The 25,209-nt window shown below is 40.4% G+C and overlaps 1 protein-coding gene across 3 annotated transcripts in view; it reads right to left on the bottom strand.

Moving 5' to 3' along the window:
* Nucleotides 1-25,209, bottom strand: part of RASSF6 (Ras association domain family member 6) — a 63,734-nt gene that overhangs the window by 35,996 nt on the left and 2,529 nt on the right. For 2 of the 3 annotated variants that reach the window (XM_030877855.2, XM_030877857.2), the window contains exon 2: nt 15,787-15,885. In XM_030877855.2, coding sequence (XP_030733715.1) covers nt 15,787-15,851 — 65 coding nt within the window. In that variant the 5' untranslated portion in view covers nt 15,852-15,885. Of the gene's footprint in view, nt 1-15,786; nt 15,886-25,209 lie in introns of those variants that run through there. The other variant, XM_030877856.2, reaches the window with a different exon arrangement.

Raw genomic sequence — 25,209 nt, forward strand, 5'->3', positions numbered from 1 at the left:
TTGAAGCAATGGGTTAATACAACAGGAGGATAAAGTGTAGCCTGCAACATTCTAACTCGACTTGTTGGCATTAAGGGCACAAAGAGCTGAAGAAGTTATTGTCAAGTTGATTATCTCTTATCCGCTGACTGATTCAAATTTTGTCCTCTAACAGAAGACCTGTCCTAATGGTTTGCTGTGTGATCACAATAAAGAGGCCTCATCCGTACACTGAGGTGGGTGAGAGCTTGAGGGAATAGATGCTGCCTATTGTGCACTCTGGAGGGGAAGGATTAAGCAAGAAGGGTGTGAGAAGCTTACCAGGCAAAGAAAATATTAACAAGGACATTCTAGATATTTCTGTAGTTTTTGTGGCAAAAGCTCAAAGAGTTGGGACTCTAAGAGTAGAACATGTAAAATGGGGAATGGTGAGTGATGAAGAAGAAGGCAGGAACCTTGTGAACCATTTTAAGAAGCTTAAAATTCACCCTGCAGGCAATGGGCACTTACTGGAGGTTGCAGGCAAGTGTAAGGTATGATGCTTCTAAGGGCCACTAGGGAGCTTATGGAAGACAGATTTCAGGACAAAGCAACACGGAGGCAGCAAGATGAGTGGAACAATTGCAATGGTATCGGGGTAGAGAGCCAAGGCTATGTTCTGTGGAAAGGTGATCAAATGTCCCTCATGTACAGAAGAATCTAAAGTCTAGAAGAGACCTAAAATAAGTATAGGGATTATTTGGTTTAGGAGATCCAAAGGCCACCACTAAAGTGTTATCTAGGCAGTCCCTAGTCAGGAAAGGGAAGACTGATTTAATATACATGGTGACTTGTCAGTGCTAATTATAATGTATTTTTTAGGATTTAACTTAAATGTTACCTATGGACCTCCCTATCTCATAAAAAGGAAAAAAATCATCTGTGTACTTTTCCCTCTCAGCTCCAAAAAGTCCCCCGCCAGCCTAGACCAGACAGCTGTTCAGCTGCCCTAACAAAGCTATAAAGTGGGTGATAAGGAATGAATTCCATATCCAGTCTTCTCAGTTTACAAATTTTTCTAGAAGCCACAGGGACACCCAAGAAGTCGGCATGGTACAAACAGCCTGTATATCAATACTTTACGTGTGATACATAAATTGATTTTTTAAGAAGAGCTTGGTTTTCTCAAACATGAAATACTGTATCATAATATATCCTAAGGATTTTTAAAAAACATTATCACATAATATATAACATGAATAGTGTTTTTATAAAACGAAGGAATAGCAAGCTTCCATGTAAACTGGACTTCTAACTAAACGAACACATAGAATCTTAAGCTTCGCCGGGACAGAAGCTGGCACTGTGCACTGACAGTACAGAGAGGGGACCCTGATAGATGCAGATGGACACCCAGAATTAGTCATTACAGCTCCTGGGTGAGTGCTAACCAGGGAAAGACTTAACATGGGAGGGGGCGACAGGTGTAGGGGAATGATGCCAGGGTTCCTGCTCCTTTAAAGGTTCCCTGTTCCTGTAAGGCTCCCAGCTCAGTTTTAATGAGTAAAAGTGGATCCAGAGTTGACTGTAAAATGCTTAGGTGTACTTTGCACTTTGTGGTCTGAATTGCATCTGCTCAGCAGATGGGAATTACCCACATTCTGACGTTTGTCATGAATAATGGGCTGAGCAAGAGAAGAGTTCCTCAGTCTTATCACGCTATTTGGCCGGAAGAAACACTTTGTGTTTAATTTTATAAACTGTAATATGCATTGACATATTGGACAGCATGATGAATGGAAATGAGTTATGCCCTGCACCCATAGACAGAATGAGTGTCAAATTTTAGTTGTAATAAGAGTTCTCCCTCATTTTAGTAATGATTTACAGCATAATTCAGTGGCTATCTAATCCTTTTCCTGGAAACCAGAAAACCCCGTCTCATTCTTTACTAAGTGATTCTTAAAATTTGGACAAAGGCAAACCTGAAATACTGTTGTATGCTGTAGCCCAACGCAAGCTTCAGAGATTGCCACATGACACAAAATAAACTTCAGTGGAAAATACAGGCCAATGTAGTCACCAAAGGCAAATTTGGCCATGGCTGTGCTTCCTGAGTTTGTGTTATTTCTGCCTCTTGGAGACTTGCTGAAAAATGTTCAGGCTCCCAGCCAGGCAGCCACGGAACCAGATAGTGACAGCAGCACTAGAGACAGCATCCTGCTGTTTGTATTACCATGTTTAAGAGCAGGAACCTAAAACATTCGAAAGAGTCTTTTCAAAGAGATGAGAAATTGAGGCAGAATAAAAATGCTAGCTTGCTCTTTTATACAGTCACCCCTCCCAATTTTGTTCATAATGTTACATTTTAGCAATGAGATTAACTATTTAATGTCAGGTTCAAAAAACTGAATTTAAAACTTAACTCAGAGTTATTTTTACAAAAAATATATTAACATGTAAAGATAGCAAATTGATCATTTTCTGGGAATTACGGTTGTGATGTTTTATTTTATGTGTTGTAGTTCTGTATACTTTTCAAATTCTATATAGTAAGTGCATAATACAGTCATAATGTTTTCATAATTTTTCTTCCATAAACATGTAATATGAACTTCTGTATGTTTTTGGAAAGGGGAACCAGGAAATATGCGGACAAAAGAACGAGTAAAGCCTTATCATTAAGCTCTTTGCCAAGACAAACCATCATTCCATATTACTGATGTCTGCAAGCAGCAGCAGAATTCTCTTAACCCACGTTATCCTTCGTTACTGTCAACTTGAATCCTGGAATACAATTGCAAACTCCTGCCGCCCCTCTTTCATAAGTGGCTACGGCTCCATTTCTTTTTGTCTTTGGCCTCATCTCCTGGCTCAAACGATGAGGAAAGAAGACTGCTTTTCAACCTTTGCTTAGAGACTTTCTTCAGTTAGCAAAGTAGGTTATTCATTTCCATTGCAAATGAAGGGATTGGGTTCCACAGTTTGAATACTGAGAAGCTGGGAAGGGAAGGGCTATCTCGATGGAAGCAAAAATGCAAAACCTAAAATGATCAGGGAGCCCTGAATTTGTTGAACTCTCCCGACTTCCTTCAAAGGGCTGCCGTTTTTGAAAAGGAAGGGTTTTCAACAGCTTTAGCAACTCTGCTCAAGTATCATTAATTGTTGCTGGTGGTTAGGAGGATGGTGCCTGTGATTTGTTTATCTTTTTCTTCCAAGCAGTTCTATTCTAGACCCTAAGTCTCTGTCCGTGCTGACAATTGATAATAAAAAGGCCCTGGGAGTTTCCTGAAATCCATTAGTAATTAATCAGTAAGGTAATATAACTAGACTTGTCTCACCTCCCACCCTCTGGCTGCTTTTGGCCATTTTGTGACTTTTGTATTTTCCGAGGTATACATCTTTTTAAGATTACCCCTGTAAACAATGGCCCTGGAGCTATTAATGAATACATCTATCCACTTCTCTCAGGTCCTTAACACCTAGAACTCAGATAAAAGCAAAAGGATTGAAAATTAAGGTATAATTTCGCAATATTAAAAAGAAATTTGAAGTGACTGTTGGCTAGTTGCTTGATAGAAAACAAAAACCCCCCAAATGTTTTCTTGATTATGAAAACTCCACTGTTTAAGAGAGGAGCTGTAGCTACTCAGAACAATGTCATTAGATGTTGGTAAGACATGGAAGAGGGTCTAAAAAGGGAGAGGCAAAGAAGGATTGTATTGTTTATTAAAATGCTCGTGCTTCTGAAGAAGACAGGAATGTGTTTTAGAACTGGTATCTGATTTTGAAGAGAATTCCTTTATAAGCGTAACTATCAGATTTTATATTTTAACACACTAGCTTGTTTTCTAACAACCTCAGATAAAGGAAGACACTTATCTACTCTCTTTCCCTCTATGGTTTGGCTTCTGAAGATTTTTATGAAAAAGATTTTTTAAAAATTCACAGTCTATTATTCCAGTTGGCGGCTGCAATGAGCAGCTTCCGCATCAGACCTTGGTTTCTGTTATCACATGCAGCTGACTTCCTAAGGGCAGCCCAAGGAGTTTGTGGACAGGGAAGAAAGAATGAGGGAAGTCTATGCTCTACAATCTCCTTTTCTGGCCTGAAACACAGAGAAGTATGGTCTCTGGCTCGCAGCCCTGACACTATTTGCAAATTAGTACTGATTTTTATATTCTATTCTAATCCAGAGTAGGGACTTGAAACTATCTCCACTTTGATGGAATAGTCTGTTTCTTGTTGTAGCTGATGGTTTTGGAGAGAACAAAGAAATATTTAGTGACCAAGAAAAAGCTCTTTGAAAACTACAGAAAAATTATGTGCCCTGAATGTGTGGACAATATGAAACACAGTGGTAGATGTGCTATGTTAGATAAATGGTTCTAAAACCCGACCTGAAGGGCTTGTTGAAACAGATCATGAGGGGCACCTCCAAAGTTTCTTATTGAGTTATGTCCGGTGTGGGTCCTGAGAATTTGCATTTTTAACGTGTTCCCAGGTGATTCTGGTGCTGCTAGTCCAGAGACCACACTTTTTTTTTTTTTATTCTCTGCGGTACGCGGGCCTCTCACTGCCGTGGCCTCTCCCGTTGCAGAGCACAGGCTCCGGACGCGCAGGCTCAGCGGCCATGGCTCATGGGCCCAGCCGCTCCGCGGCATGTGGGATCTTCCCGGACCGGGGCACGAACCCGCGTCCCCCGCACTGGCAGGCGGACTCTCAACCACTGCGCCACCAGGGAAGTCCCAGAGACCACACTTTTGAGATCTTTTAGGTCTCAGGATGCTGAGAATCATGGTGATATTCTTCTTTTAGGGGAAGGGAAGTCTATCAACTGGCAGGTTGCAGGTTGAAACAGGCGGACATTCCAACTGAAACTAAAATAGTTACATATAACCAGCCTGCTAACACTTCTGCCCTTTCCTCCTCTGTTACTGAAGTAAGAGGCCAGAGAACACTGTCCTTGCAGACATTCTTTGGGAGGAGGTTTGTTCTAGTTTCCTATTGCTGCTGTAACAAATTACTACAAACCTAGTGGCTTTAAACAACATAAACATTATCTTACAGTTCTACAGGTCTCACTGGCTATAACCAAGGTATCAGCAAGGCTGTACTTCTTCTGAAGGCTCTAGGGGAGAATACATTTCCTTGCTTTCTCCACTTTCCACAGTCTACCCACATTCTTTGGCCTCCGGCTCCCTTTTCCATCTTCAAAGCCAGCATTGGCTATACAATCCTTCCCACTCCATCACTCTGACATGGAATCTTTTCACATAGTTCTCCTACCCTCCCACATAAGGACCCTTATGATAACATTGGGCCCATCTGGATAATCTCCCAAATTTAAGGGATGCTAATGGATTAGCATCCTTAATTCCATCTGCAACCTTAATTCCCTTTTGTGACGTAATGTAAAATATTTACAGGTTCAGGGGATTAGGAAGTAGACATCTTTAGGAGGTCATTGTTCTATCACGGGATTCAAGGGTGACTCCTATCCAAATATTGTCTGAGTACTTGGGAGGCATCTTGTTAGAAATCAGAATCTGTATTTTAACCGAGATTCCCCAGGAAATTTGCATGTATGTTAAAATGGAGAGAAGCCCTGATATAATCACCTTGCCACTAGGTATGAAACAGTATTTAAGGGTAACATATGTCAAGCCAAAATACTAAAGTCCTGATTTAGTTCCTTGATGCTAATACTCCCATACTCACTCATCATCAACAAAAGTTTATTGAGGGATTACTGTGTAATAGATGCTGGGGAGACTGCAATATTTAAAACCAATGGGGCCCGTGCAGTGATGGGAGTTGCTTTCTGGAGGAAGAAGATAGAAAAAAAAAACAAAACAAAAGAGCAAATAAAGAAATATGTTGATTTTACATAGGGGTAAGTGCCATAATAACAATGAAACATCATCCTGTGATGCAGCAGATGAAAGAGGGCATTTTAGAGAACGTGATCAGGAGGCCTGAAATATTAAACCGACACCTGAATAATGGGAAGGAGCTATAGCCCTGTGCAGAGTCGAAGAAAGTGTCCTGAGCAAGAGATGCCGGTGCCACATCTTGTGTGCGGCACTAAGCTTGACATGTTTAAAGGAGAAAAACAAGGGAAGAATGGCTCAAGATGAGGTTCTAAAAGTTCTCCAGGCCAGATGGCATTGGACCTTAGAGAGACTTCTTATGGTAAGGAGTCTGCAATAGGAAGCTTTGGAGGGTTTAAGCAGGACGCCGTGACGACATTGTAAAGAGACGTTCTGGCTGCTCGGGGAGGATGGATTACGGGGACAGGGAATGGAAGCTGGCAGCCCAATTAGGAGGCAGTAATAGTTGTCCAGGCAAGAGATAGTGGTGGCTTGGACTAGATGGTGAGAAGTGGTTGTATATTGGAGGTGGAGTTGATGGGACTTGCTGTGGGGCTGGGTGTAGAAATGAGGAAATGAAACAATTACGTTGGTTTCTAGCTTCCCTTAGGATCTTGCTTCTCATTTTTCCATGATTTAAACTTTTAGGTCTCTCTAATACGTGCCCTATAGATATTTTTTTTAAAGCCAGTTAAAAAGTAAACACAGATGTGTCACACAACACGCATCATGATTGGAGCAGATGCAGGCTGATGGTAAAAGAACACGCTTTGTGTATGAACAGCTGGGAAATTTTGTGCTGGTTGAGGATGATTACCTTGACATCACCGTCTGATGCCCCTTGTTCCCTTGAGATGGAGAAACTATTCTGTTAAGCCTTTCAGACTGATATGGCTTTCAGCCACTTGGACCATCCGGATTGTTACTAGAGTGTCTGAAACACAGCAGGTGGTCAGTGATCCTCGGAGTCATCTATGTGAGCGTGAACTACAGACAGGGCTTTCCTTACAGGGCTTTTATGGTGCTCTTCTGTAATGTCGCCATGACTTTGACCACTGATTCTCTTTACATTGGAAAAAATATGTTAAGCGGCCTCCTTGTTTCTATTCTGGGCATCCTCCATCTACTCTTCACACTCTATCCAGAGTATGTAGAACATACATAAGCATATCATCTGCTTTGGTTAACATCCTTAAATGTCTCTCTACTGCTCTTGGTATAAAAACCCCAAATCCTTATCACAGCAGGTGAAGTCCTGCTTGGTCTCTCTTCCTCTTTAGCCTCTTTTACAGAGGTGCTTTTTTTTTTTTTTTTTAAGAAGATGTTGGGGGTAGGAGTTTAGTAATTTATTTATTTATTTTTGCTGTGTTGGGTCTTCGTTTCTGTGCGAGGGCTTTGTCTAGTTGTGGCAAATGGGAGCCACTCTTCATCGCGGTGCGCGGGCCTCTCACTATCGCGGCCTCTCTTGTTGCGGAGCACAGGCTCCGGACGCGCAGGCTCAGCGGCCATGGCTCACGGGCCTAGTTGCTCTGCGGCATGTGGGATCCTCCCAGACCAGGGCTCAAACCCGTGTCCCCTGGATTAGCAGACAGATTCTCAACCACTGCACCACCAGAGAAGCCCCAGAGATGCTTTTTCCTGTGTCCTGCACCTCAACAATTCTGGGAACTTTCACTGGCTGGAACTCTGTGCTCCCTCTGGCCGTGAAGATGTCAGGCTGGCTCCCTGTGTCAGGAGTGCTCTCCTGCTGACTCTCTTAACCTTGTTAGCTTGCGTCACCTTCAGATCTCTAGACTTCCCTGCTTAGACTAGATCCTTATTTTCTCGTAGAACTTGGTTCTTTTCCTTCTGAACACTGACCTCATTTTGTTACCAGGCTTTTAGAGCTGTGGTCTCACTGTGATTTCCAGAGCAGTAGCATCTGTACCACCTGGGAACTTACATGTGCAAGTGCTCACTCTACTCCAGACCTGCTGAATCAGACACTCTGGGAATGGGGCCCAGCAATCTTTATTTTACCAAGCTCTCCAGAGATTCTGATAAAGGCTCAAGTTGGAGATTAGTGGCTTCAGACTCCAGCCTCCATGAGAGTAGGGCTCTTGTCTGTTTTGGCTCAAAATTGCTACCCCAGCTTCTAGTCAGCGTCTGACTAATGGTGTGCTCTCAGCAATTGTTTGTTTAGGGAGTAAAATATAGGAAACTGAATGCTGAGCAACATTTAGAGGGGAAAGATCTTTTACCAGCATAGCTAACAGGACCAGAAATTCAAGTAAACTCTGTGTCATCTATTTCTGGAGTCTTTGAATTTTGACCTCATCAGACTTTCTATTGAAACATTTTCAGTGTGTATTGGGCAGACAGATGATCTTGTTGTTTTTTAATGGACTAAAGTGATAAAATAGGTAAATGTGGAGTAGATACATTTTATTGTGAATAGCAGTCATATTGGTATGCTCAATGACTGTTAACAATATATATTCATTGAAAAATATCTGACATAAAGCTTAATGACCCTTTTCACTAGTCTGGGGGTGATATTACTGACCTTTATGTAAAATTGTGATATCCAATTTCTCACAATAAAAATGAATTTTTACTAGGTCACCAGACATGAATAATGGGAATGTTTACATAAATTTAAAAGGAAAACTCCCACATAGAAAAAGATTCCTCATTGGTTTTTTTGTTTGTTTGTTTGTTTTTTTAGCGATACACGGGCCTCTCACTCTTGTGGCCTCTTCCGTTGCGGAGCACAGGCTCCGGACGCGCAGGCTCAGCGGCCATGGCTCACGGGCCCAGCTGCTCCGCGGCATGTGGGATCTTCCCGGACCGGGGCACGAACCCGCGTCCCCTGCATCGGCAGGCGGACTCTCAACCACTGCGCCACCAGGGAAGCCCAAGGTTCCTCATTTTTAAAGGAGATGGTCCTACACATGTCTCAAACTTTTTGCCCTGGCTTATTTTAAAATCCTGACTCCTATCAAAATATGTCAGGGAGGACTCCCTTATCCTTTATTAAAGACAACAGTCCAAAGGTCTTCAGAAGAGTGTGGCCCTGTCTTTATACACCTACCTGCAGGGCATGCTGAGGCTTGCAGTGTTTGCGCCAGTTCCTTTGATCCAGAGAAGACCCAGGCCATGGGACCTGGGCAAACACTGCCCTCTGGTTCTGCCCGCCAGGTAGGATGCAGCCCCTGGAACACTGGCTCTTTGTGCTGAGTTTGTGCTCAGAGGTGCAGGTGGCTGCTTTCTTTGTTTCAGCAAAGGGTACTGGCCAACATGCTTGGCAAAAGGAACTGTTTGGAGTGATGCACTTTCTGCTCAAATTTATTACATCATGCTAATTAGAGTTAGTTAGTAAGGACAGGAATGCACATGGGCCTTGTGGCCACTGTTGGAAGAGCTGCAGCCTGCAAGTGTTTGTATTAGGTTCCTAATTAGGAGAATAAAAAAATCTAACAAGTTCCGAGAGTGAAATCTGATCTACATTCTAGAACTGGATTTGAACTCTTTTTTCAAATTCAGGATTGGCATTTACTCACCCCTAAAATGCCCTGATTTTAGCCTAAGACCTGAAGTGAAAGCACTTTGAAAGCAACCATAGGGAACCACTTTTTTTTTTTTTTTAATACTCAGCTCACTTAGAATATTTACCACGTGAAGCAACAGAGCAGTGACAACCCCAGGCAAGGAAAGAGCAACTGGAATCTTAATCATTTGAGCATGGAGTTAACTTATGCCAACACCCTTCAGTCAGGGAAGTTTCTAAACTCAGAAAATTCTTATCCAGGAGTAAGACATAAATGTTATATTGCTTACTGTGATATTAAATCAATATCTCTTATTTCATGGATCATATGTTTGCTGAAAGCAAAGTTTTCATTAAGGAAGGTCTATTTTCCTATTAATTTGCAGCATTTTCATGTATTTCTGTGCATGAAAATAAATATCGCAAATAAGTTGGTGATTTCTGTCTTGCCAGAACAACGCTTGTCACAGAATGGGAGCTGAATAACTACTTAAGTGAATAAATGAAGAATAGAGGGCTTCCCTGGTGGCGCAGTGGTTGAGAGTCCACCTGCCGATGCAGGGGACATGGGTTCGTGCCCCGGTCTGGGAAGATCCCACATGCCGCGGAGCGGCTGGGCCCGTGAGCCATGGCCACTGAGCCTGTGCGTCCGGAGCCTGTGCTCCGCAACAGGAGAGGCCACAGCAGTGAGAGGCCCACGTACCGCAAAAAAAAAAAAGAATGGAGGGGTTAATGACAAGCTGGATATCATAGGTAGTCAATGGTATCATTATAATTTTTGGTGACTATTTTGTAAAGATTTCCCTGAGTTCCAGAAATTTTGTTTATTTCAGGTGGGCAGAAGTTCTCAAACTTTAAGCCTTTCCTCCTCTGAGCAGTAGTTTCTAGACTCCAGTAATACTTCAGAATCACCTGATTAGCTCTGAGGGGGAGCGCAGCATCTGCACTGTTAATAAGCATCTTGATCAGAAGGCAGGTGGCCCCTGGACCACATTTTGAGGAATGCTATCTTCAAGTCCAGTGTTTGCGTAAATGCTATATTATTTTACTTTACCACCTGGAATACCAATAATACATGGATACTAGGGTCTGAAAGTGTATCTGTGGTATAGAAGATAAACTGCAAGTGCCCAATTCAGTCAGTTCAAAATATGACACAAAATAAGGGTCACTAGAAATGCAGACACTTTGGAAATAGCCTCCCCCAGAATATGTGGTTTCATTTTAACATATTTCATTGTAGGCCAGTTATAAAATGGGAATGCACATAGGTTCTCAAATTTTGTTCATTTTCTTTCTCTTCTTATATTCTAAATGATTAGAATGTATGTTTTAAAATATTTTCAGCGATTAAAAAATTACAAAATGCTGGCTTCAAGGCTATTTTGTGGGAAAGTGATTGATACAGTCTGGCTGAGGGCTATGGATATGCTGTTCAAAACTAATTATTCATGTACTGCTTTTATGAGTTTGGCTAACTCCAAGTATAATCTGTTATCACTTAATATTTTTCTAGTTGATGTTCCTCTTTTTATATATTTATTCAACAATTATGTATTACTTATTGCATTAATATTTGCAGAATTATATATGAAACATTACCCTCTCCCCTTAAATTTTCAGTCTTATTTGGGGAATAAAATAAATAAATATAATACGTTAGAAAGTGAGAGTGTTCTGATAGCATGTAGTTCAGGATGGGTGTTTTCATTAGTTATAGGACCCATGGTTGTGAGTGACAGAAACCCAACCAAGTTACTTAGTAACTTGGTTACTAAGCAAGATTTTATCTGTCCTGAGAAATAATGTTTGTGAAATCAAAGATTTCATGTGCTAGTTATATTTTTCTAATGCTTTCCAAGAGTGTTCAAATAAAAACCAATTATTTATGTTTAACCTAAAATCATCTCATGTATCAAGGCCATCCAGGTACCTCACCTTGGGAAAGAGGATGCAAAAGATACTTAGATCTTACCTTCAAGGGGCTTACATTCTACCTTGGGAAACCAGGCATCTGTTATGAGGCAGTAAAGACAAGGCAAGAAGCCTTAAGCTGTTGGTGGGAGAGACAGCTCATCAAACTATTTTAGAAAGCTAATTTGTAACAATAACATTAGATTTACTTGTATACTTTGATTCAGTAATTACACTTCTGTGAACTAGTCCTTGTATATTCAAAATGTTGGAGCCATCTTGAAGGTCAAAATTAAAGAAATTATATTATGACATTTCTATATTGTTGAGTGATATAGTATCATTAAAATCATCTTTAGGAAGATTATTTTAATAGTATGGGGAAATATTTGTAATATAATGCCAGGTGTGTAAAACAAGATATAGAATGATCTCAACTATATAAAATAAAATCCTTAGAATATGGGTAATATGACAAAATTAAATAGTACATTTTCTGAGTAGTAAGATTATGGATAACTTTATTCTTTCAATCTATATGTTTCTATATTTTCTCAGCTTTTATAATATAAATATATAAAATACAATAATTTATAAAATAATGATACTTTCATAATTAGGAAGTAAATATTTTAAAAGAACAAATACACAAGTAATTAACAGGCTAATTAAAATCTTACTGCAGTTCAGGGAGGATTTCATGGGAAAAGTGAGAAACTGAGATTGGGAAACTATAAAATATTACAAAGGAAATGAAAGTTGACCTGGTAATCACTGGTGTATGGAATAGGTGTTTATTTCAGTGAAAATTCTTGATTTTCATACTGTGATTACACAGATGAATAAAAGGAATGTGGTGTCCAGGACGAGAAGTTACCATCAGCTGCTCATGGCTACAAATGAGATCGACATAAATCAATTAAGAACAGAACAAAGAGCTTCATGAAGGTGGAAGAAAGCTGTTCTAGAGAAACAGAGGGTTCAAGGCCTGAGAATAAAGAGAAACACATGTGAACCAATAGCAGGATTGGGAAGGACAGGACCACCCCTTGGAGCAGACATGAGTTAGGGAGGGCACTGGGACTTCTCTCTGACCTTTGTCTTGAGGTTTTATAGGGGAAGAGAGGTCATGGAGATGCCCATGAGTGCAGAAGGGGACTGTGAATTGCTACTTGGATCATGCAGTGCCTGCTTAGGGTGCCTTTTAATCTGATCATAAGGGTAAATCTAAAGGTTTTGGTGAGAAAGGACCTTGCTTTCTCAGGAATCCAAGAGGTGAAGAGCAGCTGTGTAGCTGAAGTAGATGAAAAAGAAAAGATTGCAACCTCCAACTGAGAGGTGGCCCCAGGATTAGTTTAGCAATGCACTGAGGGCGGGGCTGGGGGGAGGTGAGAATCAGGATTCCATGGGCTGACCTGCGTCAAGCAGAGTTGAATAACAGGAAAATACGTACAAGGGTTCGTACATTCTTCTCTTATGCCGTGTACGGTTTCTTCTCGAAACTTCCCTCCCAGTGTGGTAAATTTGTATTCCTGGCTGGTTAAACTTAACACTGCACAGAAGGCATTTACGCAAAAAGGAACACTGGTGTAGACCCAGGGCTACTGTCTTTGGAGACACCTTTGTTCAATGTTTCTGTAATTTTCTCTGGGGGGAGGCACTGTGGTAGGGGGACCTTCTTGGGGCTGTGCTGGGCTCTTAACCCTGTTCTGCCCTTTCTGTCACTCTCTCGTGAGCGTCTTCCCTTTTCTTCACAGTCTCTCCCATCTTCTCCATCATCCCTCTATCCTGAATCTCATTTGCCTCCTGCTTCCCCTACAGATGACTCACATGCTTTTTTCATCATTTTCTCTTCCCAACCCATCATCTTTCAGGTCCTCTCAACAATGTCCATCCTGTTACCATGTCCATCTCTTACTTCTCTCGAGGATCTTTCTATCTCTCTTCCCTGGTTTCATATGGATGTTACTTTCTCTGACTTTCTTTATCAGTCATCTGCACTTATTTAAAAAATTAATTTCTGCCTTTCATTTCAATTTCCCATTTTCTCAACTTCCCTCTTCTCCTTGTATCCCCAGCAACACTTTAGCTACCTTGACATCCCCAAGCGGTGTTTTCTATACTTGCCCACTCTATCACTGCCCCTCCTCTCTGTTCAGTGTCCACATTCCTTCTGCCCACTTTCCATCCAATGTACTACTGCTCGCCTTGTTGTTTCCTACTTTTCCTTTCACTCTTTTCTAACCCTGGATCTTGAATCTTCTCTATCACACTTATTCCCTTGGTGACATTAGTCAGTCTCAAATGTAACTTGTCTAGGACTGAACTCCCGATCTTCTACCCCAAACCTGCTCCTCCTGTAGTCTTTATAATGTCAGAAAAATATTCACTCCATTCTTCCTGACCCAAAGCCTTGGAATCATCCTTAATCTTTCTCTTTCTCTCATACCCACATCTAATCCTTCAGGAAATCCTATTGTTTCTTCCTTCAAAATATACCCAGAATCTGAGCATTTTTCCCCACCTCCACCCCTGCCACCTTGGTCCAAGCCACCATCATCTCTACTCTGGACTATCTGCTCCTCGATAGTTTCTCTGCTTCTATCCTTGTGTCCTCTTCAGTCTGTTCTTAAAGCAGCAGCCAGACAGATTCAGTCACTCGTGTACTCAATAATCTTCAATGATTTCTCATCTTGTAAGTGGGAAAGACGAAGTCTCAGTGGCCTATGAGGCCTTACATATTCTGGTCCCATTCTGTCTCTGACCTCACCTTCTCCTACTGTCCTCCCTATTTCACTTTCCCATACCAGGTTCCTGCACCCTTACAGGCGTGTGCCTGCCTCAGGGCTGTGAACTTGGTGTCCCCTTTCCTGGAAGGGGACCTGGGAGGCTCCCAGCCAGATACCCACACAGCTCACTCGCTTCCCTCCTTCAGGCTTTTCCCTACTGCTACCTCCTTCCTGAGGCCTTCCTTGGCCATCTTATATGAAATCATAACTCACTGCTCTCTACCCCCCGTAATCATTACTCCCCTTCCAGCTTTATTTTTATTCTTCATCTCTTTCAGCACCTAATAGTGCATCTTGTTTTACATTTATCCTACATTTTGACTGTATCCCTCTTTTAGGAGGCAACCCCATGAGGGTAAGGGTTTTGTTTCATTCATTACTGAATGCTCAGGGTCCACAGGAGTATAAACTGCTTTTAGGAAGCAGTTTGTAAGTATCTGAGGAATGAATAAGTAACTCCTTTATCTTTTACTTCCTGCCTTCTTCCCGCCTCTTATATTTCATGCTTATCCTCCAGCTGTGGCTTTCATTCCATTTTTGACCATATTTATTCCTTTTGCTTTCCTATTGTGCAATCCTGCATCATTTATACGACTTTCCTCTGTCATTTATCTGGCTTTGTTTCTCTTCCCTGTAAGACATGGATCACATTCCAGGGCGACTTGTTTTTTTTCTTACCGTTGTGTCTTTTCCCTTTTCAGCTTCTGCTCTAGCTCAGCCAGGTTCGTCTCTTATCTTTACTCTTACAGTTTTCAAATCCCTGCTCTATTATTCCTAAACTAGCATAAGATGCTATCTGCTGCGTATAAGAAAATAGCCATAGCTGCTGACCATCTATTGCATAATCTAACATCAAGAGGGAAACGGTAAAAATGAAGTATGTCCTGAGGAGCAATGGAGGGAAGGAGAGGCCAGGAGAGCCTGGTTTAGGCCCATAGGCTAATTCTTTGGATATATTATTTATGAGGAGCCTCGGATCCTTTACTTAATGCTGTTCCTGAGAACTGTGACAACTATTAAAATAGAAATCTAGCTTTTGGTGAAATTAGACCACTATTTATGAAATATGAGTGATCATTCCACGATAGGCTATGGCTTTTCAGTCTTCAGGAATGTATTTATTCAATTTCTAATTCAGTGTCTCAACTGATGATTCATATCATTGATCTTGTGGGTCATACATCATGCTTTTTTTATTGATACACATTTAGACTTTATTATAACACCTATGGAAGACCCAAATTTAGGCACTCTTTATATCATATTTTCTGAAATATTTTACAAAGCCCTCATAATTTTTTATAACATTTAATTCACTGGGGTCTCTTCATAGCAGATGAGAAAAATTAGAAAATGTAATGATGCCATTTTCCAAGTTTTTCCAATACAGTTAAAGCTTTCAAAATGAAGCTTAGGGGGCTTCCCTGGTGGCGCAATGGTTGAGAGTCCACCTGCCGATGCAGGGGACACGGGTTCGTGCCCCAGTCCGGGAAGATCCCACATGCCGCGGAGCGGCTGGGCCCGTGAGCTATGGCTGCTGAGCCTGCGCGTCCGGAGCCTGTGCTCCGCAACGGGAGAGGCCACAACAGTGAGAGGCCCCCGTACCGCAAAAAAAAAAAAAAAAAAAATTGAAGCTTAGAATGACAAAATGTGTAATACACAAAAGGTGTAATCCACAAGCAACTGATAACTAGAATAACATATAATACAGGTGTACAGTTACCTGGTAATGAATGTCCTCTCATTGATGAAGATCCAAGAAGAGGACTGGTGAGCCATCATAGTCATTTTCTCCCCCTTTCTGAGATCATCTGAGGCTACCCTAAAACATTAGAATAATATTAATGATATGTTCCTGTGATGCATTCATAAATCAGTTTCTGCCTTAAACTGAAATTATTTGTTGTGTCCCTATTGTATAAAAATATTTTGGGGAGAATTTTTAAGTAGTGTTTTTTGTATGGGCATGAGGGTTGGGTTGGAGGGGCCGGGAGGAAAGAGAGTTTTTTTTTTACCATGTGCCTGCTCTGGATCCTACACTCTGAATGTCGGCCATTTGATGGATGTTATCTCATTTACTCCTCAGACCATGCCAGCAAAGTAGGGGTGTTATTTCCATTTCACTTAGTAAGTAGTGGAACAAATAATTTGAAGCAAGGTCTGAATGTCTTTAGGGTTTCCTCTTATTTTTCTTTCCAGCATTGTTTTTGCAGCTTGAAAAGGGTTTGAGTTTCTATAAATTTGTCTGTTCTAAGATTCTTTTAAAAGATTTTTTTCCTATGCCAAAGGGAATTAATTTTGAGGATAAGTTCAGAGTTCTAACTACAACTCACTTTGAGTGGGTTTCTAAATGGCATCCTCTAAACCTGCTTTTCATGTTTATTCACAGGATAATTTGTTTTGGGAACAAGTAATACTGTGTTGTTTTTCCCGTCCCCTCCCACCCCCCTCCCCCACCTCCATATAGCTTTAAGATGTTTAGATGTTTTACTCCATTCTTATTACTCAATACATGCTTTTGAGAAAAATCTATTTTATTCTCTTTTGATATCAGTTTCCCATTTTAAACTGAAAATTATATTCTTCATATAATTTATGGAAAATAGTAGTAAAGGAAGAGGAACATATAATTTAATTTTGACCATCTAAAGAAAGAGGATAAAGAGGGCATATGAAGAAGTACTAGATGAGCCAGAAATACATAGCTTGACATATGGTTTTCCCCTTGGTAATCAATTCAAGAGACTGACAACTGTGTGATAGAGAAGGGGAGAGAGAAAGGCAGACAGGGATGGAGCAAGATTTCTAACAAAGGACAAAACAAACTGCAATGTTGGCCCATGATAAATGCTACTGATTTGCAAATTTATAAGTGAAATCCTGGAACAGAGATGTGCTGATAATCACTTCCCAGTTCACGGCTGTACTAGCCACGCTCCCAGTGATGCAGGGATCCAGTATGTCTGAATTTGGCATAACTCCCTTTATAAGGAGTCTTATTTCTGAATTTTTAGTATTTGATTTGGAATACATGCTAAGAATTTTCTTCATTTTTGCATTTATCCACAGTTCCGATACTACCAGGTTTTAGTGATTTAAAAGTTATCCTCGGGCTTCCCTGGTGGCGCAGTGGTTGAGAGTCTGCCTGCCGATGCAGGGGACACGGGTTTGTGCCCCAGTCTGGGAGGATCCCACATGCCGCGGAGTGGCTGGGCCCGTGAGCCATGGCCGCTGAGCCTGCATGTCCGGAGCCTGTGCTCCGCAATGGGGGAGGCCACAACAGTGAGAGGCCCGCGTACCACACACACACAAAAAAAGTTATCCTCCTGTTCCATCTATAAATGCACAGATGGGCTTAGGGTGTTTGAAGCTGCTGCTTCCTGGTACAGAGCTTACGCTTTATTGAGAAGTGTAAAAAGGAAAAAAGAGAAGGCCCATGAGGAATTCTGTCTAGTTGAAATAATGTTTCTGAAGCCTTCCTGATTTTATATTTTATAGTAAAATTTCTAGATATTTTTGAGAAAAAATTACCTGTCTTCCTGTTATACCTGTAAATAAAATTTCCAAATTTTATTTGTAAAATAAAATTGACTTGTTAAAAAAATTCATTTAGTTTTAAACTTCTGTTTATATAGCAGCTCGGTGTTATTTTCTTTAAAAAGATATTAAATTCCCAAAGGCTTATGTGATCCAAAAAGAGGCATGTTGCAATCATTGAAATTTTGGGGGGCAACATGATAATACAAGCTAGCTAAAGTAGAGAAGAAATCCTAGGGCCATGTTTGGTGCTGTGCAGAAAAAAGGAACATGGACTGTGTAAACTGAAAAACTAGAGAAACTGTGGCCCAAGGCAAGGAAGGATCAGGCAGTTTAGTAAGTCTGTTTTTGGAGTATTTCTAGAAGAAATTCTCTCCTGTATGATTCTGTGCAAGGGAACATATTCCTTCTATTCCAGCAATTGAATTCAAACTGACTGAACCCTGTCCCATCTCACAAACACAGCCTGAAGTTACCAGGCAGCCAAAATCAAGCTCTGACTTGCAGGGTTGATTAAGTGTGATGTAACATCCTTCCAGTCTCCTTCAGGCTCTGGAAACTGTGGTCAGACATGAGTAATAACCTCCTTTATGTCTCCATATAAATGGCATTAGGGTGTGACCAGAGATTTTATATAATATTTTCTAGTCATTCCATTTTGCAGAAATAGAAAATTTAATTATCATTGCTTCAAGCCTATAGAATCATAGGAGCTATAGCCAGGATAAAAAGTAGGCTAGAGAGAAAAGTTCCATTTTTTTAACACCTTTATTGGAGTATAATTGCCTTACAATGGTGTGTTAGTTTCTGCTTTATAACAAAATGAATCAGTTATACATATACATATGTCCCCATATCTCTTCCCTCTTGAATCTCCCTCCCTCCCACCCTCCCTATCCCACCCCTCTAGGTGGTCACAAAGCACCGAGCTGATCTCCCTGTGCTATGCGGCTGCTTCCCACTAGCTATCTACCTTACGTTTGGTAGTGTACATATGTCCATGCCACCCTCTCACTTTGTCACAGCTTACCCTTCCCCCTCCCCATATCCTCAAGTCCATTCTCTAGTAGGTCTGTGTCTTTATTCCCGTCTTGCCCCTAAGTTCTTCATGACCTTTTTTTTTTCTTAGATTCCATATATATGTGTTAGCATACAGTATTTGTTTTTCTCTTTCTGACTTACTTCACTCTGTATGACAGACTCTAGGTCCATCCACCTCACTACAAATAACTCAATTTTTTTTTATTTTTAAAAAAAAGGGGAGGAATTTCCTCCTTTTCCTTCTGAAGCAGGTCATTTTGATTTTGGTTGGGGTAAGCTGTGTGAAAGACATTCTATGTTTTCTTTCTTCAGGAGAATACCAGCAAAAAAAAAAAAAAAAAAGAAAAAAGATAAAAGCTATCCTCACGAAATCCTGATGCATAGTTTTTCCTTATACTGAGCTATGAGCACATCTCAACAGGCATAATGTAATATTAAAGTTGTAATAGTCAAGCTGAATGCTTGACTAGTTTCCCTTTATGCTTTTACCATTTTGATCATCACATCATCTTGTTCACAAACCTTGGGATCTCGTTCTTAGCAAATATAGCCCAAGTGTCTTAACCTGACGTTCAGGCTTTCTGCAGTTTCACCCAAACCTACATTTCCCAACTCAAAATTGAAGCTTTCTTTAATACCAGGCCTTCTAGTCTAGTGGAATTACGTGTCATCAAGTCTCTTCTCACTATTTCCTTTTCCCTCATCATTGCAGGTTCTAGTATCTGCTCAAGTGGGATCGTATCAATCTCCCCATGACCTGTTCTACACTGCTGTGATGCCGCTTTCTGCTGTCCATTGGTATTGTTATGATTGATTTATACCTTACCTAATTTTCTACTCATATCCTCTTGCTCAAAGAGTGGTGCTTCTCTAGTTGGGAATGTCATCCTCTTTGACAGCACATCATTGGAAGGGGGTTTTGTGGAGGACTCATGACAGAAGAGACAGAAGCTTAGCCAACCAGGCAAATTAACTGTATAGGTCAGAAGATACAAGGGCATTTTAGGCTCCCTTGGGACAGAGACACAGCAAACTCCAAGAGCCCAACAAATCCCAGTTACTCAGTCACAAGATTTGGTCTGGGCTGTTTGGTTATGTAGCCTTTGCTCTTGCTTCTAAAACCTGAGTTTTGCCCCTAGACTTTGTCATTCTAATCATCCTCAAAAAGAGTTACTGATGCTCCCTAGTGAGGTCCACCTCCCCCCCCAGGTGGTCACCTTGCTACCCAAACATAACCTTCTCCCTCCTGGATCCAAATTATTTACCATCTATTCTTCATTTCTATACTTTTATTTCTCCTGTACCTCTCCTTCCACATTCCAGCACCCTATATCTTGCCAAGTGGTTCATTTTCTCTCCTCATTTTCTCTGCCTCTTAGCAGCAATTGACAGAGTTGGTTATCCCCTCCTTCTGATACACTTTTTTTGGAGACTTTTGAGACAAAACAGCAATCACACAACCTTACTTTATTTCCTTGCTCTCACAGGTCTCAACTTTTTAGTCTTCTCTACTGCTTCTTCCTTTATATAAAATGCTGGCTAGTTCTAATAGTCTGTCCTCAGCCATCCTCTTTTCTCTAACTATACTTTCTTCCAGTTAATCTAATCCAGTTCCATCCCAGCCTCTCTGCTGAGCTCCAGACTCATGTCACTACCTACTTTATCTCTACTTGGATGTCTATCAGGCATCTCAGTGTCAACATGGCCAAACCAGAATCACTGACTTTCTCCCATGCTCCAGAATTTCCTCCTCCACAATTCTTTCCAATCTACCCAACTGGGCACCAAAACTGAAACTCAGTCTTATTTTCTCCTCTTTCATCATAACTAGATTCCAATCTGAAAGTAAGTCCTATTGGTACCTCCAATAGGTAACTCCAAAGCTTCTGTTTCCACTGCTACCACTCTGAGCCAACCCACCACCATCTTTCTCTTGGATTATTGCATCAGCCTCCTGACTGGTTTCCCTGCACCCACATCGTGACCCATATTCCATTCTCCACATGGTATCCAGGATGATAATTTCAAAGAGCAAATTAGATCTTGTCATTTCATGATTAAAACATTGCAAAGACTTCCAAGAATGAACTAGAATAAAATATAACCTCCTTATGATGACCCCAAGATCCTGTCAATCTGTTCAGTATTCATTCCCTTCATTATTTCCCTCATTGATTACATTTCATCTATCAATACATTGGCCTTCTTTCTGGTTTTCAGTCACTCCCTAAGCTCATTCCTGCCTCAGGGATTTGAACTTGCTGCTCCTCCTACTTGGAGCACCTTACCTCAGACCTTCACGTGGCTGCCTGTTTCCCATCATGCGGATCTCAGTCCCTGGGTCTCTCCTCTCAGAGGCTTTCCCTAAGCAAGTCTCAGCCAGTCATTATCGCATTATTTTCATCTAGGTACACATCAGTATCTGAAAGGATCTTATTTATTTACATTGCCTGTATTCCCCAACTACAACATGAACTGTTTAGGTTGTGGGCTTTTTTGTTTGTTTGTTTGTTTACCTGGGTACATCCAGTTCTTAGAATTTTGGCTAGAACATGGAAGGGATTTAATTAATATTTGTTGAGTGACTGACTAAATGTCAAATTGTAGCTGTGACCCAAAGGACTAATTACTATTAATAAAACTTTTTCTTGACCTCATAGTTAATATGATATTTTAGCTGGGACTAGAAGTCAGGGATATTTTGAACTGAAGAAGCACAAAGTGCAAATTGACAGTGATGGGCTGAAGAATCATGGCAGTGGCTTTCTGATTGGCTCCATTCTATTTGTGCTCATAAAAACAATTAGCTAATGTATCATTAAAGATAGCAAAAATCGCTATGTAATTATATTGTCAAACTCATGACCTATGCTGAAGCAAATCATAGCTAGCTTCAGAAGATGTGATTAAACAATTTCAAAAGCCCTGGGACTTCCCTGGTGGCTAAGAATCCGCCCGCCAATGCAGGGGACATGGGTTCGAGTCCTGGTCCGGGAAGATCCCACATGCCATGGAGTAACTAAGCCCATGCACCACAACTACTGCGCCTGTGCTCTAGAGCCCGTGAGCCACAACCACTGAGCCCACGTGCCACAACTACTGAAGTCTGAGCGCCTAGAGCCCGTGCTCTGAAAAAAGAGATGCCACCGTAATGAGAGGCCTGCGCACCGCAGCAAAGAGTAGCCCCTGTTCACCACAACTAGAGAAAGCCTGTGCACAGCAAGGAATACCCAGTGCAGCCAAAAATTAATTAATTAATTAAAAAGAAAACAATTTCAAAAGCCCTTACATTATTCTCTGACCCTAGAAATAAGGAGAGTTGAATGGAAATTATGAAAGAAAAATGAAAATAGGATAAAATTTTTCTTCATAAGCAGTATATGCTAATTGAATAGGAGATAATATTGACCGTGTCTGAATCCAAAATTTGGCTAAGCAAAATATTCAAACAATTGAAATACCTGAAAGGTAAAAATGTGATTTAGTAAAAGTCCCATTTTATTATTAATTGCTGAAGTGAGAAATAGATCTATGAATTCCAATAGTTTCCCTTTTCCATTCCCATTAACCATGATTCACTGCAAATTAAAATCTGATAATGACTTTGTGAATACCCTCTAAGTTATAAAGACTTGGTAAATTTATGAGTCTGAGCTAGTTACCTCAAAAGGCTTAAGAGGAGGATAACCAGAGGTTGTGATTAGCAGAAAGATTTATTAACAAAAGAAAAATTACAGGTCTAGAAGCCTAAGGGTCTTACTTTGAATGTTCACAATTATTTTGGTAGAACAGAACAAACTATGACTTGAGGAGGAAGGTAGTTGTTAAAAATCTATATACTTTACTGGGAGGGATAATCATACAGGGCTCTCCCATCCTGGGGCCAGAGCTTATTACTTAGATTGTGTATGAAATAAGATCACTTATTTAATGTTTGGCTATTTATTTTTTAATTATGTCCAGACAGAGTAGAGCTCAAGAGATATGGAATTAAATAGGCAAGTAATTAAATCCTGGAGAAATAAACAGTTCTAGAAGTGCTAGGCAGGTCTAAGCTCAAACAGACCTTGGAGGCTCAACAGGGAAGAGAGAAGACCAGGAAGATAGAATCAGTCTGAGCAGGCAGCAGGGTTCAGGAACCTGAGAAAGCAGAATAAGTCAGCACCAGTATCTGGGCAACGCTGAGAACAGAGAGCATCTGAGAGCATCGGTGGTTCACCTCTTCCTGCTCGGCATCCTGCCTAGATGTGGGCTTGCTGGACTGGCCAGAATGAGGCCAGAGGATGGGAGGTGAAGCCCAGTTAACTCAAAAGGGCCGGTCATTTAAAGTACCTTCCTTGGTCCAAGCATGGATTAATTAAATGGTTGCTTGTTTAAAAGTGGGAAACTTGGCTCACTCTTTTGTATATCAACAAATATTTCATGAGCTCCCTCTCTGTGCTGTTGCTGTGGTAGCCAGGAAGTGTAGCCTGCATCTGTATCTGCAGCTCCTGATTCCTGAGGCCCCTGCGTGCAGGAAGTGTCAAAGTGGTCATGATTTTACAATGAACCAAAAAAAAAAATACATGTGCTAATTTCCTTGGGTCCTCCAGCCAAAGAGAATTTCTCCTGCCTTTGAACTTTGATAGCAAAATATCTGCAGCTTTCTAATTACTTACTACTTTCTCTCCCTAATCATATTTTATTTTACCTGATTTCCTCTAGAACAGGATGATTGCTCATTTCATTTTTGTATCTCCTAGAGTGAATGTATATATGCAAGTATGTAGAGAAGACATATATAAAATTATGAATATCTGTATATTCAAGATGTGGAGAGATGTACAAAAATATTAACAGTAAAATTGAGATCTATGAAATTGAGTGATAATTATTTTCTTTTTGATTTCATATGTACTTTCTAAGTCATATACAAGGAACATATCTTAATAACACACACCATAAAAATTCCAAAAAAAGAAAAAAGAGCAGAGAGTATAACATTAGAATAGCGAGTGTGTATTTCAATTATGAATTAAGATTAACGGCTGTATGCATGGTGGGTTTTGTTTTAATTATTATTTTGGCCTGAAGAAGCAATGGAAAGTTACAAATATGTATTTACCTCTAAAATAATCTGTTTTCTCTAAGCTCTGACGTGGAACCTTGTAGTACAGAAGAGTAGACCCGTATACAATTACATCACTTCAAGGAAACAAGACAAAACATCTATAATTCTAATTGTTATCCAATTCTTAGAAAACAAGAAAAGAGTCAAGAAAAGTATGGTTTCTGGGAAATAATTGGCTCCATATTTTTTCTAAGGAATGTGTGTCATTTGCAGAGATGGTAAAAGTTGAGCGTTGGACTATAATCACTATCACTTTATTAAGTGATATTGATTGCAGTTAGGGAATGTTTGAGATACAAACAAAAATGTATTACAGTGCTTGAATTTAAGACAGGATAAACAGGATGAATATCAAACAACCAGGCTTCTATGTGAGTATACCATCACAGTCAGTCCAGTGGAATCTAATTTGAAATGCCAAACATTTAGTATGCTATTGTATATTTACATGGCGCTAATGCCCTGTGCTCCATTCTCCCCAGAATGCCCTCAGGGAGGTGAGAAAAGCAGGAGCAGTAGGAGAAGCGAGCTAGTTGGAAGCCATTCAGGACTCAAGGCATCTTGCCACCACTCAGTCTGGGAAGGAGCTACTCCATCTGCCGATGGCTTCTTCTGGAATTGCTTCTGTGGCACAGCTCAAGAGTCTCTGCTTCATCTGGGTTTCCAAGAGGAAATTCTAAGGTTGACTTCACAGGGGCCATGGCTCAATTTTTCCTGTTCATCTGTTGGCTGCAAAAGAATCAGCCCTCCTCTTGAGCTCCATTTCCTAGACTCTGGGATAATGATGGCGATGTCCTTCAACCATCTCAGCTACTAAGATAACACCCTCATCCCTTAAGAGAGAGACACCTTCATGTTCAACTACTGAAAGCAGTAGTATTGGTTTGTTCGGTACTTGAGACGATGTTATGAAATGATGAAATCACTCTACTTGATAGCTTTAAAAGACTGATTTTTTTCCAACAGATCCAATCCTCTCTAACCCTAGACTTTAGTGAAAAGAGAGAACATTCAAAAGAAGTTCTTTCTCAGAGGTTGTATTTTCAGTTGACCTTTACTTGACTATTTTTAAAAATCTAAACTTTTATATGAAGCCCATGTATCTCTAACAACCCTAAATTCCCTGTCTGCATTGTAACCGAAGAATCTGTACAAGTAAATTGACTATTAGCACTAGATTTCTATTTTGATGAAAGGTATAGGATGCATCTTACTTTAGGAAGTTAAAACAAGTATCAATTATGAAACCTTGAATTACATATTAAAAAGACATATTACATATATGTTATACTATTTTAAATGTAACCAGAAAACTTAATATTTTCTTAATCACTGCTGGTTACTTCTATCTCTTCTGATTGACCAAAACATTTAATAGTTTATCACAAAATATAATAAGCATTAGAAATAGTAGAAAAACATTTGTATACTAAAATAGACTTTAGGAAGATTTATAAC

This window comes from Globicephala melas, chromosome 5 (genome assembly GCF_963455315.2).
Source record: "Globicephala melas chromosome 5, mGloMel1.2, whole genome shotgun sequence".
NCBI lineage: Eukaryota > Metazoa > Chordata > Mammalia > Artiodactyla > Delphinidae > Globicephala > Globicephala melas.